Source organism: Physella acuta, unplaced genomic scaffold (genome assembly GCF_028476545.2).
Source record: "Physella acuta isolate Inbredline_101_S28 unplaced genomic scaffold, ASM2847654v3 ptg000486l, whole genome shotgun sequence".
NCBI lineage: Eukaryota > Metazoa > Mollusca > Gastropoda > Physidae > Physella > Physella acuta.
In genome coordinates this window covers 1,069,788-1,087,500 of record NW_026732005.1, presented here as the reverse complement: position 1 = coordinate 1,087,500, position 17,713 = coordinate 1,069,788, and the positions used below count along the sequence as shown (strand labels likewise).

General features: G+C 34.2%; 1 protein-coding gene across 1 annotated transcript in view; it reads right to left on the bottom strand.

Moving 5' to 3' along the window:
- The window catches only part of LOC131944245 (uncharacterized), a 61,431-nt gene that overhangs the window by 34,906 nt on the left and 8,812 nt on the right, over window positions 1-17,713 (bottom strand). Inside the window, exons 5-9 of the mRNA XM_059304784.1 lie at window positions 16,657-16,690; window positions 15,762-15,856; window positions 9,328-9,361; window positions 3,468-3,550; window positions 3,288-3,306 (exon numbers count right to left, since the gene is read on the bottom strand). Of these exons, the coding sequence (XP_059160767.1) occupies window positions 3,288-3,306; window positions 3,468-3,550; window positions 9,328-9,361; window positions 15,762-15,856; window positions 16,657-16,690 (265 nt within the window). The remainder of the gene's footprint in view (window positions 1-3,287; window positions 3,307-3,467; window positions 3,551-9,327; window positions 9,362-15,761; window positions 15,857-16,656; window positions 16,691-17,713) is intronic.

Here is a 17,713-nt window from a genome sequence, read left to right as displayed (position 1 = left end):
AACAATAGCCTATCTTCGTTTGTTTGTTTTATTTGCATATACTACTGTTGTTTTAATTTGTTGTTTTAACATTTATGCAATAACATTTAGGTTAATATTTCAAACTTTGTCAAGAAATGTACAGTTGATTCTCAACTGTGATTGTCATTGCTAAAACTATTAAACGATGTTATGTATGTTTTAATATGTATGTCAGTTTCAAGAATGTAATACAGCCCAACCCCTTCATCTCCTGCTCGTCAATCAATCAGTTGCCAGATTATAATCTTGTTACATCATTATGTCATAGGCTTTGAACGTTTTGATCAGACTTTATATCGGACTGCAATGTGTTAATACTCTGTGTAGAATTTCCTAGCAACGGATGTAAATAGGCATACAAGATGGAAAAGCTGATAAGCATTCACTTTTGCAGTGAACGAAAAAATAGTGCCTTACGCTAACTACACGGATACAGAGTTTCTTCCAGGCATCTCTTCGGGGGGGCGAAGCCCCCCCGAAAAATTTTTACCGCCCCCCCGAACGAAATGAAATTTATATAATTTATATAGAAAATATATACTTTTAACAGTGTCCGCCCCCCCCCGAAGAAAGTTTACCGCCCCCCCGAAGATTTCAAGTGCCCCCCCGGAGAAAAAAGTCTGGAAGAAACACTGCACGGATATTTTATCAAGGTTGAATGAACTTAAGTAATCGGATCTTCACACACTATCAAGTGGTAGGGAGGAGTGCGTATGAGTGAAGTGGGGGTGTATCTAGCCTCCAGCGATGTACACAGGAAAGTATAGTAGTTAATTATCAAGAGGTAATGAACTTGTGTAAGTTACAATGTAAGAAGTGATAAACATTGTATTAATGTGAGACTAGCGTCGTTCAAGAAGAACGTAATCTGGTTTGTTAAATAGTTGTTCTGATAATAACACTCTACTAATAGGATATGTATTACTTAAAAGTTATCAACTCATTACCTGTTGTATACATATTTTCTGCTAACATAGAAAAATACATCTAAAACTTTACAACGCATAGTGCCTTTTCCCACCATTGTTTTCACTTTTTCTTAACTTTGCATTTTTACTCAAAATTCAAACTATTAAGGCTCTGCAACCCTTTGTCACATATATTTAAACATTTTCAAACTATTAAGGCTCTGCAACCCTTTGTCACATATATTTAAACATTTAATTACTACTTTTGTAAATTTAGATTACTACGATACATAAGATATATTAATGATATCACCACCCCTTTATTTTTGTACATAGTGTTAAGTAAAAGTTTGCATTAATAAACCTGGAGTGAGCTCCCATAAACTTTCTCGAATATTCTCATATAACACAATGGGGGATGGGTACTCGGGATATAGACATGATGTTTAATCCATTTTAATTACTTAAATTACTTTAATTACTTAAATAAAATAGAATCTCGAAGAAAAAAGAATTGCGCATCAAGTGAACCCCAAACAATATGTGTATAATAGTGCGGAATATTATTGGTACTATAAATTCAGTGTTTAAGAAATTGGAAATTGCGTAAATTACTACTTCCGATCTACGGAAATTGCTCAAAGTGTGAGAGGAGGCATAGAATTAGATATTTTACTTACATATAAATATTTATTTACCTATCTTAAACAGTACTCAAGTTTTAGGCTTTTGAAAAATTGAAAGAGGAAAAAGTTCGACTTCTGGTTATCGGAAATAGCTGAAAAGTTGATACAGAACTACAAATTTGATATAATAATTGCATATGAAATTTCATCAAACTAGCTGTAACGGTAGGCCTACTCAAGTTGTCTTGTTCACATACACACACACACACACATACGGACAAAAATTGCAAAAATGTTTTTCCGACTCAGGGAGGTGTAAAACGTCGAGATTTGTAAAAATCCCGCTATTTTATAGCACAATTAGAATACTTTTACTATACTTCGTATACTAGAAAGTAAAAGACATTTTATTAAAAATTTAAAAAAAAACATGTAGATTTGCATAGATTAAAAGAAAAAAAAAGCGAAAATCTATAATAAAATATTATTTATCTTTCATGAGATCAAATTTATAGATGTTTAGACAGCTGTGAATTTTCACACTTTTTTGTGGTTTACATAGCAACCAAAGCTGCTAGTTGTAAAGTGTTTCTTATTTTTTCTATAGGTTAGGCACTATTGACATACGGATTTACTAAAACAAACTGAACTTTTTAATTTTTTTTAAACTATGGTACGTTTCCTTAAGTGCGTTGTGGTAATTGGATGGGACGGGTGGGGGTAGGGAAATAACGGTTCAAGGAGAGTAACATCACTATTTTTACAATTGGTGTGTTTCATGAAATGTAGGTGAATTGCAACTTTGTTTGATCAATATAGCCATCGTTAACACACAACATGTAATACGTTAAAAAGTGCAGCTGGATTCGACTTCATCACAAGCGTCACAACTCAAACATGTCTAGATACGCCCAGCCTACACACCTATACATTGTGAAAGTTCATAATACACAACACGTTAGAATGGTATTTATTGAATATTCACTCAGAAGCACTGTGTATGGAAACTACAGTTTTCATGGTAATTATAGCGAAGTATATTAGCTTAGATTGGTGGAGCGGGTAGTTTGCCATTTCTTATTCTTATAAATAAAAGATTAAGCACAATACACTTATTCTGGCTGATCTCTGTTTACGAAGGTGCACCGCTGACTTCGGTGGGTAATATTTATGTGAAAAAAAATCTTTTTTTCCTAAGCATGCTAAATAAAATCGTGGTTATGGTTTTTATTTATTTTTGTGTTAATGTTTGTGTTTAGGTTTCAGGTTGAGGTTTTAATAAGGATAATTCCAGCAAGTTTGATTTAAAATTTTTCTTTTCACACATTTCTGGGGCCAAAAATGAGTTTTAAACATTTATTTTAAAATGCTTTTTCTGTTCGTAAATGAGTGTATGCGTTATTTTAATGTGGTTTATCACTAAATGGATATATTTTGCTATGATATTGGTTAAAATACTTAATTAGGAATTTTTTAAAAATTTAGTGAATATATTAAAAAATATACATACATATAAATATATATTATATATATATATATATATATATATATATATATATATATATATATATATATATATATATATATATATATATATATATATATATATACAAGGGGAACAAAAAAAGTTTTTGCAGAAGGGGTTGGGGATTATTCATCTAATTCTGTATTTGCTCCCAACACACAAGCTGTAAGATAGTTTAATACTTGCTAATAAAAGTGTTCGACTTACCTAATAGTTCTTTTTGTACCTGAAAAAAAGGAGTATATATATTACTAATTTTAGTATATATATATATATATATATATATATATATATATATATATATATATATATATATATATGGATAAAATATGTAAGACTGCTGTTAAGTATACATTAGTGTATATACACATTAAGAACATTGTTTACCTGACATACTGATTCTTTATTGCTAGCAGCAAGTTTACTTATTTCAGTAGCTATAGTTCCCTTTAAAGTTGTTGTTACGTTTTCTAAATAACAAAAGAGCTCCATAAATAAATAAAGATAAAAGAAAGAATGAAAGAAAGAAAGAAATGAGTGAGTGAGTGAGTGAGTGAGTGAGTGAGTGAGTGAGTGAGTGAGTGAGTGAGTGAGTGAGTGAGTGAGTGAGTGAGTGAGTGAGTGAGTGAGTGAGTGAGTGAGTGAGTGAGTGAGTGAGTGAGTGAGTGAGTGAGTGAGTGAGTGAGTGAGTGAGTGAGTGAGTGAGTGAGTGAGTGAGTGAGTGAGTGAGTGAGTGAGTGAGTGAGTGAGTGAGTGAGTGAGTGAGTGAGTGAGTGAGTGAGTGAGTGAGTGAGTGAGTGAGTGAGTGAGTGAGTGAGTGAGTGAGTGAGTGAGTGAGTGAGTGAGTGAGTGAGTGAGTGAGTGAGTGAGTGAGTGAGTGAGTGAGTGAGTGAGTGAGTGAGTGAGTGAGTGAGTGAGTGAGTGAGTGAGTGAGTGAGTGAGTGAGTGAGTGAGTGAGTGAGTGAGTGAGTGAGTGAGTGAGTGAGTGAGTGAGTGAGTGAGTGAGTGAGTGAGTGAGTGAGTGAGTGAGTGAGTGAGTGAGTGAGTGAGTGAGTGAGTGAGTGAGTGAGTGAGTGAGTGAGTGAGTGAGTGAGTGAGTGAGTGAGTGAGTGAGTGAGTGAGTGAGTGAGTGAGTGAGTGAGTGAGTGAGTGAGTGAGTGAATGAATGAATGAATGAATGCATATATATATATATATATATATATATATATATATATATATATATATATATATATATATATATATATATATGCTTACTTACTTACGAATTTTAGATTTTCAACAAAGAATCTACCCCCTCTCAGCATTTTTATTAGATTCAGCATAAATATGGATGAATATGTCTAACACATGGTTTTATTATTATATGTTTTAGGATAGTAAGAACCTCCAAATAATTATTAAATCACAAAATATACTTTATGAAAATAAAAATTGACCAGTTTACTTTTTACTTTCTCGTATACAATGTATAGAGAAAGTATTGTAATAGTGCAAAGAAAATCGAGATTTTACAAGTCTCGACGTTTTACACCTCACTGATGCGGAAAAACATAGTTTTTTAATCTTGTCCGTATGTCTGTGTTTGTATGTGTATGTGTGTATGTGTGTCTGTGAACACGATAACTTGTGTACCATTACAGGTAGTTTGATGGAATTTAATATGTAAGTACTATATCAAATTTGTAGTTCTATATCGACTTTTCAGCTTTTTTCGATAACCAGAAATGTTTTCTAATTTCAATTTTTCAAAAGCCGGTAACTAGAGTATTATTTGAGATAGATTAATGAAATTTAACGTGTAACTAAAAGATCTAATTCTCTGCTTTCTGTTACATTTTTAGTAACTTCCGTTGAACGGAAGAAGTAATTTAGGCTTTTTCCGATTTCTCAAAAACGCCTGTGAATTTATGAAGTACTAATAATATTCCGCACTATTATACACTTTTTATTTAGCGCTCACTTAGTGTGCGATTCTTTTTTCTACGAGATTCTATTCTGTTTTAAAAAGTTTCAGTAATTAAAAATGGATTAAAAATTATGTCTATATCCCGAGTTGCCTTCCCCTGTAATGTAATATAAGAATAATCGCGAAAGTTTAGAGGAGATCACTCACGGTTTATTTATAATAGTTTATGTGAACAATATGTTTTGTTGGTATACATTTTATTTTAAATTTAATTGTTTTGTTTAAAAACAAATTAAATATTTTTCTTATCGATCTTGCGTCTTGGTATTGTAGTTATTGATGAGTATATAATAATGCTATTTTAGATTTAAATAGTATGAACAATTATTTTTTTTTACTTGTGTCCAAGATGATGAATAGCGTTATTCATTTTTAGAAACAAAAATGTAGATAAGTATTAATGTTTCGGGCTTATTGTATGCACTTTTTTACCAACATTTTGAAAGCATCTGTTAAACAAAAAGTTAATAAATGTCTAGACTAATAGCATAATCTTTACTAATTTTAGCTAAACAGTCGGTTTTATAATTTATCTAAATATTAAGTAACAATTTTCTGTATGATGTAACCCGTACACTTACAAATTTTTATATTCTAAAATATTAGTTTATAGAACCGTATTATTGAAAAACGGCAGGTGATGTGTACGTTAATTTTTAGAATTTTATAAAAATAAAAGCCTACGTATAGATATTTTTAGAGTATCTTTATGCTTTTCTATTTCAATTATCTTTTTTTCATTTAAAGAAAAAATACATGTTTAATTTAACAATTAAATTTGTTCATGACTATATATTAAAATGCCTAGCTGCTATTGGCGGTCTCTAATAAAACTTAAATAAAGTAATGTCACAACATTTGTAAAGTAAACAATTGCGTTAATTTATTTCAATTTTTGTAAAATTTTGCAAAAGGAGATAGTAAAATAAGACTAATATAAAAAGGAAACGTCAAATCTTATAACACGAGAAAAATGACCTGCTGAGGTAGAAATACAACGGGCGCAAACGTGATAGTGTTGACATTTCTCTAAACCAAAACTAAAACTAAAATCACCACCTCAACTTCATATTTAACCTGAAACGAAGAATGTCTTGAAACACTGATTTTTATCCAGAGTCGGCACGTAGTAACAGCACATTAATACTAAATATAGTCATAATTATAGCCCTAAAACTTGCACCTTAGCTCAAACTTTACAAAAGGCGAATTTAGAGTTTCTTTCACGCAACCTTGGAGGGGGTTGGGGGTAGGGGCAGAGTCCCCCAAAGAAAGTCTACCGACCCTCTAACGCACTGGTTCCCAGGGGGGTCGCGAAGGGCTTTCTTGGGGGTAGCCAACTGGTATACTAAACTTTAGCAATGAGAAACAAAACATCAATATTTTGAAGAAATCTGAAATTCCGCTTACTAACATTACTGGAAATGGAATAGAGAAGTAACAATGCGTACTGTGCGTACTAAAACATCAGTTGCGACGAGTCATTCGAAACATACCAAAAAAGATATGGAGTTGATTCGTCGGCATGAATTAAAGAGTGGTTGGACAGAGTATCATGCCTAGCAGATATATTCCAACATCAACATAATCTCAGGGTATTTTTATCAAAGATGTAAAATTGGCAAAGAAAAAATAAATCTTGGATATATTGAAATTTGAGAAACTCTGCAGGGAGGTAGATTGATCTGATTGTGAGGTAATTTAAAAAATTGAAAGAAGCGATTTCTGGGCATCTTCAAGCTCTTGAAAAAGAACTGCCGCGCTATTTTCCTTGAGCTGAAAGAAGAAGAATCTGCATTGACACGTAACCCATTTTCTTCTTCCCTTGATATCGCCAGCATTCCCGATTAATTAGAAGATGAATTCGTTATGAAAATTGCCTGTGGCTTATCCATGTTTTATGAGTAGAGGGAGCGGCAAGTACACCTTTTTCTGAATTTGTCTGAGCACGACATGGTCTATACTGGTGACACTCATATCATACTTCAGTCAGCAAAAAAAAAACGTGTAAAATGTGTGTCACGTCGTAAAAAGACAATTTAATTGAAAAACTGTTTAACACACACGCCGACCACGAAATAGGCGCCTTCTTTAACTAAAAGTTACGCCACTGATCGCTGCACATATAATACTTTTAAAAATGCGGGAGTTAACTCTGTGACGGTAATACTATTTACCACCATCTTGCCTGGCCTACGATCCCAGTAGTTACTCACATTCTAATTCCCCACCACCACCCTCCACTTTCTGTCGGTTATTTTAGCGCACATAACTTTTGTCATCTGACTTAGCGGCCAATGATATCATTGGCTTGACCAACAAGTTCACACCTAACGCACCGTCCAGTCTGGATGGAGGGACTAGTCACGTGATATACAAAGTATTGGTGTATTTAAGGGGGACGAAACCCAGATCCGTTCTCTTACTCTTACTCTATATTTCGTTTTGCAAGCGGAGTTCATGTCGACGGCCGTACTCTTACGTGCTCTGGGTATAGTTTGACTTAGTAATTTCTTTTTTTAGTGTAACAGTTTTGATATGCATAATATGTGATTATCATTGTAACAATTGGTTTCAATAAATGCCATATGTATTTTCTTGCTGTGATGCATTATACCTTAAACTGTTACCATGTTCGTGGCTTAGTACATTTGACAGTCGATAACTTAACTGATTTACTTAAGTAAGCTTTACACTGCCCGTGTCTTACCACACGGGATTATTGAGTACTTATTTCACTTAAAGTATTCCTGCCAGTGATATAATTCCACGTGGCAGTTGAGTAGACATTTCAGTTACCGAAAATGACACTTCCATCCTGCATGTGTATCAGCCATAGAGCAGTAGATACAACAATATGATACACTGTATCATTTTATTTTACAAAAGGCGGAAAACCCTTGCATGACCCAAGTGGTAATCAGACCAGGTTGTTATTACTTTAAGACAGAGGCGTAGCGACCCTTCCCGGCGCCCGTGGACGAACTTTTGATTTGCACTTTCGATTTGCACCCCCCCACTCAAACTTTCGAAATGCACCCCCCTCAAGCTTTCATTTTTATTTTTCCAACCTATTTTGGCGCCCCCTAAGGTCGGCGCCCGGGGGCATATGTCCCCCCAGCCCCCCCTCGCTACGCTACTGCTTTAAGGATGTAATCTGTGCACATAGAATTGTAGCGAAAACATCAGATCTTTTGCTAGCCACTATTAAGTTTACTTGCTACGATTCCTTAATTAGCTTCTATTACTTTCACGTGACAGTCGAATACATATTTAAAAATATGTTTGCTATATTCCCAGTAGAGAAGTGGCTCAGACCCTCCTACAGGTTAAATTTACACATTTTACAGATTATTATATTTTCATTGTAATTAATACATGTTACCGTTGACAATCTCCCCTAAACTTTCTCGAATATTCTTATACAAATTTAAGAGGGATGGCAACTCGGGATATAGACATTATTTTTTAATCAATTTTTAAATACTGAAACTTTTAAAAATAAAATTGAATCTTGTAGAAAAAGAATTGCGCACCAAATGAAAATCAAACAAGATGTTTATATTATTGCGGAACATTAGCACGTCATAATTTAAAGAGTTAATTATTCATCTAATTAAGTAACAGTTTATATCACAATACATTGTATTTGAGTCTTGACCTACGTGACAAATTTAAACTAACTCGGTCCGGTAGAAGTGTTCGCATTTTTCCGACTGTAAGGGACGTTACACAGAGAAATCATGTTAAAAATAATTTCATATGCGTCTTCTGAGAAATAGGAAAAAGCGAAAAATGCTACTTGAGTCACCGGAAATGACTCAAACTTTAACAGTAAATAGATAATTTGATCTTTTACCTAGATGTGAAATTTCGTCTACAAGAAAGAGTACTCAAGTTATAGGCTTTTGAACAAGTTCCACTTCCGTTTACGGAAATCGCTGAAAAGTTGAAGCAGAACTAAAAATTTGATATAATATTCATATATTTATATATGAAATTACATCAACCTAGCAGTAATTGTTCTCACGTTATCGTGTTCACAAACAAAGAGACACAAAAACACAAATACACACACGGACAAAGATACAGAACTATGTTTTTCCGACACAGGGAGTTGTAAAACGTCGAGATTTGTGATATCTCAATTTCGATTTTCAGCACGTTTATAATAATTCCTCTATATTTCGTATACGAGAAAGTAAAAATGACATCAAGGACTTAATTTTCAAAGAAAGATAATTTAATGATTGTGAATAGAAATTTAAGTCGACCTACCTAAATTTGATAACTTTTCTACTACTGCTTTTACCTGAAAGTTCAATTATTTCAAAGTTTTATTTTATGAATTTTATAATTATCACTGAGTATTAGTAATTAAAGTATATATATATATATATATATATATATATATATATATATATATATATATATATATATATTGTGACCTACTTAGGTCTATTTGCTTTATGTATATTTAATCTCCTGAGTTATGTATTTGACCTTGGGAGAATTGTCAGTTCACTAGTACGAATCGGTCAACTGAACTCTGTCACATCATGTGATTGTATGTTTAATCCCTGGCAGATCCTCAACCAATGGTCTTGCGACCGTGAGAATCCTTGACAGATCCTCAACCAATAGTCGTAAGACTTGTGAGTTATTTCCCCTATTATTGAATGCTATTTAATCTCGGGATTCTCAAGTTCAAAGGCAGCCAGATTGACCTTTGGACCAGGAGAGTTGTGCCAGTGGTTATGTACGCCATTTTGCAGTATTGTCATTATGTGACATGATTTTCACCTTTGTATAAGGAATTATGTGACTAGTTGTAGTTTACTGAATATTTTGTTCTGGTGTATTATTACACCTTTTTGATTACTTCGGTAATAGTTAGATCCTTTATTTGGATTTCTATTGTTGTAGAGGCAATAAGTCTCTTCTTGGTTTTTTGTGGTAATTATGATGCCATTCAGTTGTGTGTAGTAATGATTTATTGGTGTATAATATACTAAGCCACAGCTGTGATATATTGTGATTTTCTCAAACTGTAAGTTGGAGATTTTGAGGTTATTTATTGTACTCATAGAATCTATACATTTTGATCTTACCTAGTGTCATTATCTTGTACATAAATTAAAAAGGTATTCATAGTTTAAGTCGTGTGAGTCTCTTCGATTTGTCGTGTTTTACCCCTAGACAGCATTAACGAGCTCACGGCAAGTTGTTGAGATTCCGTTACAACGTCTTCTATCGGTACCATACCAAACGAACCTGGGGTGTCCGCTCCCTCCGCGGCTGTCGGAGGTCGGACATAACAAGTGGGGGCTCGTCCGGGATTTTGATTTGTGTGCAAGTTTGGCACTGGTTTGAGTTTGTGATCTAGAGTTAGGTCAGAAGTTCGAATAAGTTGAACTAGTTTCTTGGTTAGTTGTTTTCTTCATTAGTTGGTAAACTTTGTAGCTATGGAGGCTTTGTTGTTAAGTCCTACTGTGGAAGCAGTTGAGAACTTAGGCAGGAAAGATTTGATAACAGTTGTCAAAAAGTTAAACCTGGAGTATGCAGTTACGCAGACCTCTAGGGTGTTGAAGGACAAAGTTATTGTTTACTTCATTAATGAAGGTATGTTAGATGAGAGTCTCCTTTCTGAAGTTTTGGCACGGGAAGTGAAAATTGTTGATAGGGAGTTTGAGGCCAGACTAAAGTTAGAAAGAGAAGTTCAGATGAAGCGGTTAGAGTATGAGTTTGGTAATATTGGCAGTAGTTCGAGGTCAGGAGGTCCTTCTCAGTTGTCTGTGGCCCAAACATTGGCCCAGTTTTGCAAATTAGTCCCTAAGTTTGATGAGTCAGATCTTGTTGTATTTTTTAATACATTTGAGAACATGGCCGAAAGTTGTCAATGGCCTAGTAACGTAGTCACGACGTTACTAAGCACTGTTTTAATTGGTAAGGCTGCCACCACATACCAGGCACTCTCTCGCGAAGTCCAGTCAGATTACAAAAAGGTCAAGGCTGCCATTCTGAAGGCTTACGAAGTAACTCCAGAAGCCTACAGAACTAAGTTCAGAAAAATTAGGAAACAACAGAACCAAACCTATGTTGAGTTCCTTTTTGAAAAAGAAAAAGTCTTTTCAAGATGGCTCCATTCTGAGCATGTCGACGACTTCGACAAACTCAGAAGTCTGATACTAAGAGAAGATTTTCTCAACGCAGTACCTGAAGAGATCAGACTACACATCTTGGATAACCGAATAACAGACATCAAAAGGGCAGCAGAATCAGCTGATACCTACGAGCTGGTGCATAAGAAGTCACAGGGTTCTGGTACCAAATTCAATCCGGTACTCCCTCTCATCAGCAGCAATCCCCCTGCTGGCCGGTTGCTGAGATCTCGTCAATCAACACAGATACCCAGAGTCACAGCCAGGCGACTGATCTGCCACTATTGTTCCAAGCCTGGGCACATCATCAAGAACTGTTTCCTGCGACAGCGAGACAACAGAGAGTATATACGAACATCATCTCGTAACGCTCTCCCCCATCAAGCAAGTCCAAAGGTGAACCTCGCCCGTCGTGATGACACTACACCTACGTGTCCACAGGGAGGTAATGAAGTGCCAACCACTTTCGTCCAGTCATCTTATGACTATCCTCTTCACCAACCGGTTACATCAGCAGCAACCAATTGTGAAGAATTGAGAACTGTTGGCTTCACGTCATTCATGACAGATGCTGTCATCAGCAACCCTGGAGATCCAGCATCATCGCGGAACATCGTAGTCCTAAGAGACACTGGGGCTTCTCAGTCACTTTTGCTGAGAGACTCATTGAACATTGCACCAGAAACCAACACCGGTGATGTCACCATCATCCAAGGAGTGGGAGCTGAACCAACCATAGTTCCACTACATAAGTTCAACCTGAGACATCAGCTCATCCAAGGAGATGTCATCCTTGGGGTGATCGATTCCATACCTGTCCCAGGGGTACACTTGCTCCTAGGTAACGACTTAGCGGGAAGCAAAGTCCACCCCCAGGAAGTTCAGAACCCGTTCTCTACAGACCCCGACGGTGAAAATGAACTGTTCTTTTGGCCGAGAATGCACAACGATGACACCCGTTATTGCAGACATTGTAAGAACTGTCAGTTGGTTGGGAATCCCAATCAATATATTCCCAAGGCCGATAAAACCGTTTCCTGTGCTAGACGAAGCATTTAACAAGATTACCAAGGACTGCGTCACCTACTTCCCAGACCGGAGAAAGAAACAACTGGTTTATCATGTAAACTCACTATCTCTTTCTCCACAGCTAAGTTTATGTTACACATAAGTATTTCTAGTAAATTTGATGATGCTACTCTTAACAAGTTAAAGGCCCCAAAATTGTTAAATACTAAATTTTTGGCCCATTTAGAAGACCAACGTGTACGTTTATCTTCTGATGAGAATCAGAAATTATCACAGGTAGTTAAAACTTTACACTCCATTCTTAGGGAAGGCTGGTTATTATAGACGTTTTTGTAAAAACTTTTCAGCTGTTGCCGCCATTGAAAAAGAAGCTTTAGCTTTGGTTTTGTCCTTACAACATTTTGAAGTCTATGTCACTTCTTCCATCAATCCAGTCATGGTATTTTCTGACCATGGTCCTCTTAAGTTCACTACTAAGGTGGGACAGAATAACAATAGAATTTTAAGATGGTGTCTATTTTTCCAAAACTTTAATCTGGTTATTTCCCATATTAAAGGAACTGATAACATTGTAGTTGACTGTTTGTCAAGAATGTAGAACAACTTTTGATGTTCACATTGATCTTGTGAAACTTTTTTGGTTAGTTATAACCATTTTGCAAATGTTATGTTTGATTAAACTGTAGCCTAGTGGCTGGAGTTCCAAGCTTTCAATCAGATCAGAATTGTATGGTTTTTTCAAAACTGATTACTTGTTGAAAATGCCTGTTATTTTCAAATGAACCTTATTTAAAGGTGGTTTTGTATAATGTGCATTGAGTTGTTATAAAAATGTATCACATTATTCAGTTGATGTTGTAGTGGGACTTTTAAATAAAGGAATTAAGTTGTAAGTTTCCCACATGTTATATCCAGATGGATATGTTTCTATTATCCTTACATAAGGAATTTTGATGTATTATTATTTTGGGAAGGATTGTTGCCCTTTGGTAAATTGTAAAAAGGTTAATTGTTTCCCTTTAATTTCTGAGGATGTTTTTTTCCTGATATAGAAATTTTGTTAATTACTATAATTGGACATTTTTTGTGTCAGATTTGTTCCATATAGTGATTGCCATTTTTGTGTTACACAAAAATGGCTCTCTAAAAGGGAGGGGATGTAACCTACTTAGGTCTATTTGTTTTATGTATATTTAATCTCCTGAGTTATGTATTTGACCTTGGGAGAATTGTCAGTTCACTAGTACGAATCGGTCAACTGAACTCTGTCACATCATGTGATTGTATGTTTAATCCCTGGCAGATCCTCAACCAATGGTCTTGCGACCGTGAGAATCCTTGACAGATCCTCAACCAATAGTCGTAAGACTTGTGAGTTATTTCCCCTATTATTGAATGCTATTTAATCTAGGGATTCTCAAGTTCAAAGGCAGCCAGATTGACCTTTGGACCAGGAGAGTTGTGCCAGTGGTTATGTACGCCATTTTGCAGTATTGTCATTATGTGACATGATTTTCACCTTTGTATAAGGAATTATGTGACTAGTTGTAGTTTACTGAATATTTTGTTCTGGTGTATTATTACACCTTTTGGATTACTTCGGTAATAGTTAGATCCTTTATTTGAATTTCTATTGTTGTAGAGGCAATAAGTCTCTTCTTGGTTTTTTGTGGTAATTATGATGCCATTCAGTTGTGTGTAGTAATGATTTATTGGTGTATAATATACTAAGCCACAGCTGTGATATATTGTGATTTTCTCAAACTGTAAGTTGGAGATTTTGAGGTTATTTATTGTAATCATAGAATCTGTACATTTTGATTTTACCTAGTGTCATTATCTTGTACATAAATTAAAAAGGTATTCATAGTTTAAGTCGTGTGAGTCTCTTCGATTTGTCGTGTTTTACCCCTAGACTGCATTAACGAGCTCACGGCAAGTTGTTGAGATTCCGTTACAACGTCTTCTATCGGTACCATACCAAACGAACCTGGGGTGTCCGCTCCCTCCGCGGCTGTCGGAGGTCGGACATAACAATATATATATATATATATATATATATATATATATATATATATATATATATATATATATATATATATATATATATATATATATAAGCGGCGGGTAGTGTGTCAGTCCGTCCTTCCTCCTGCCGTAATCGCTATAGATTCTAGAAATGTAAAAGTAAACATCATATGCCGTGCATTTACTTGCTTCGCATTGTCTTATTATAACTAATGGAGTGGGGTCTATTCATGTAACAACTTACAATTTTTAACTGTTTTCAGCTTCTACTATTTTGCATTCGTTAACAAAAGAACATAAAGACAATATCAAATACACGCACATCGCTAATACAAAGTTAACGGATCAATGTCTTTTAATATTTCCGCTTAGATTTTTAGAAGAGAATCAGAAAATTAATTATAATAGTAGTGTCGAATAAAACTATTTAATTAATGTTTAGTTAATATGCCAGGGGAGGTAATTTAAAAAGTAATTCAACGCAAGCTAAATATTACTATTTAAGTTATTTTTTTTAAATTCCTACCGCGTTGATTATGTTAAGGCTCGTAATTAAAATAGATTCATGTTATTATTATTTATATAATTTCCTAATTAGTGGGCACAGAGTTTTATAGTTTTTTTTTTGTTTCTATGATATCTCAAAATCACAGTTTTTCGCTTTGATTTTCAGTGCTATCTAAACTGATGGTTAAACTAGAGATTGTAGGAAATTCTTTTTCTTGTAGAGGTTGTCTGGGAAACCGTAATTTGATAAAGTGTTTGCGTTTATGTTAGCGTGATTATTTAAAATGTCGCGTTTGTGTTTGTTTTCGGTTGTGTTTTCTTTTGTATTTATGTTTGTGTTGTGTTTGTGTTGTATTTGTGTGTTGTTATTTTGTGTTTGTGTTGTGTTGTGCTTGTGTTGTGTTTGTGTTGTGTTTGTGTTGTGTTTGTGTTGTGTTGTGTTGTGTTGTGTTTGTGTTGTGTTTGTGTTGTGTTTGTGTTGTGTTTGTGATGTGTTTGTGTTGTGTTTGTGTTTGTGTTGTGTTGTGTTGTGTTTGTGTTGTGTTTGTGTTGTGTTTGTGTTTGTGTTTGTGTTGTGTTGTGTTTGTGTTGTGTTTGTGTTGTGTTTGTGTTTGTGTTGTGTTTGTATTGTGTTTGTGTTGTGTTGTGTTGTTTAGTATTGTGTTTGTGTTGTGTTTGTGTTGTGTTTGTGTTGTGTTTGTGTTGTGTTTGTGTTGTGTTTATGTTGTGTTTATTTCTGCTCTTCTCCCAAATTGGTACATTTTAAAAGATTTACCGTGGCGGAGCACAGTTATGCAGCAAATATATATATATATATATATATATATATATATATATATATATATATATATATATATATATATATATATATATATATATATATATATATATATATATATATATATATATATATGTATATATATATATATATTAAAATATGTAAAATGTATGTAAGTAACTGTGTTCATTCAGTTTTTTGTAGCTTACCTCTTGTGTTATATCACTTAAACTGGCATCCACTTGAAGTTTTATATCTGTTGTATTTTTTTCTATATTTTCCATCGCACTTTTTAGTTCATTTTCTAAAGAAACGTAAAACATTATAAACATGTTGCAAGTAATATGATATGTTAATAACTTACATGTCTCGAACGCAAACCAACATATATTATAGGCGTGAAATTACACGTCAAACTAATTACCACCCGCCAGTTACCTTTTAAGGTAAACTCGGATTTGTATGAAAGACGTTGGGATTCTAAAAGTTGACTAATATAATTTTACAAAATACAACGCTGATCGTATTTCTTACTGTTCTATGAATTATATATACAGAGGCGTAGCTACCGTAAAGCTAGCGTAAGCAATGCATAGGGGCCCGAGGCAAATAGGGGCCCTTTTCCATCTTAAAAAAATTAAACTTTTTCATTGGAGTTTTAATATTTGTTTTATGTAGATAATTTTAAAAATAAAATTGAAATACAGTTTCTTGAACTCTCCTTATTGTCTGTAAAAAATAAGAATTATAGCTAATATTCAATTGCCAATAAACAACTGCTTTAACCTGCTACGTATTTAAATCACTGTCAAAACCTGCTAAGTACATGAAACACTTTCAAAAACTGCTAAGTAAAAACTTTGTCTTTCATTATCAAAGGCTGAAATTTTCTTTAATTTTATTTTGTTTGTTCCAAATGATATTTTCTAAAGTATTCGATAGTGTCTATCTCTGTTCTACATGCTATCAAATGCTTATCAAGGCATATATATATATTTTTATTATAAAATACAGAATCGGGTTTATTATTGTGTTATAATGTCTCTATGTTAAAATCTATTTTTTTCCAACTAAATTCGTTAAATATTATACCAAAAAACTTACCAATCAGATGTATCTGTTTGGATAATTTATGAAGCTGAAACAAAGTAACATGTAAAAATTTAATATATAACATCTCCCAATATGTAGTTTAGAGAAAAAAAACTCATCTAAAGTTTCATGGGGTTTGATTTACCTTATAAAAATGTTTAACTCATTTATTTTATTTATAAATTGTCAAAGGGCATTAAACAAAGGGCATTAAAGCTATTTTTAATGACTTTATATAGCAATAGAAGCCTGAAATAATTGTTTTTCACATTTGAGATATAACAAGTTACGATCAACGAGATTATGATTCGAAAATTGTATAATGTTCTAAGTCAAATTTAGTTTTCTAAAACCAGTTTCAACAGCTTTTCAAGAAGGACAAAGTTCTTTTTATATGTAATAATGTGTTTTTGCATGAGTAATGATGTTCTTTGGTATGAGTAATAATGTATGAGTAATATCTTCTGGTTTTAAATCTGATTTTCCCTGGTCATTATTAGTCATTTTTGATCATCCCTCCCCCATTACAAAAAGTAAATATTAGTGTACACTACATTTACATGTAATGTTTTTACAGTTCCTTACAAGTGGGACTGTGCATAAAATTGTTAAATTTGTTCTGTAACTTTGGGTTGTCTGCATAGATTAAAATAATTTAATTTAGTAAGTGACGACACTAGGTCAGTTGAAACCCGAAGGTTTTGGTTTAGTCTCACCCTCTCCCACTACAATTTTGTTTAAATTTAACTGTTAAATAATTAAATTGACTGCAAATGTTGGTGTTTTTTTATGTTGATGCCGCCCTCTAAAAGGCGTCACAGGCGCGGATCACATCATGCCTTGTGATGCCACTCTGGATTCAAAGTATCCTATGAAATAGTTTCACTGTCTGTTTGTCCGTTTATTCGTCCGTCCGTCCGTCCACATCCATCCGTCCGTCCGCTCACCCGTCCATACGTCCATCCGTCCGTCCATCCGTCCATCCGTACATCCATTCATCCGTCCATCCGTCCATCCGTCCATCCATCCATCCATCCGTCCATCCATCCATCCTTCCATGCATCCATCC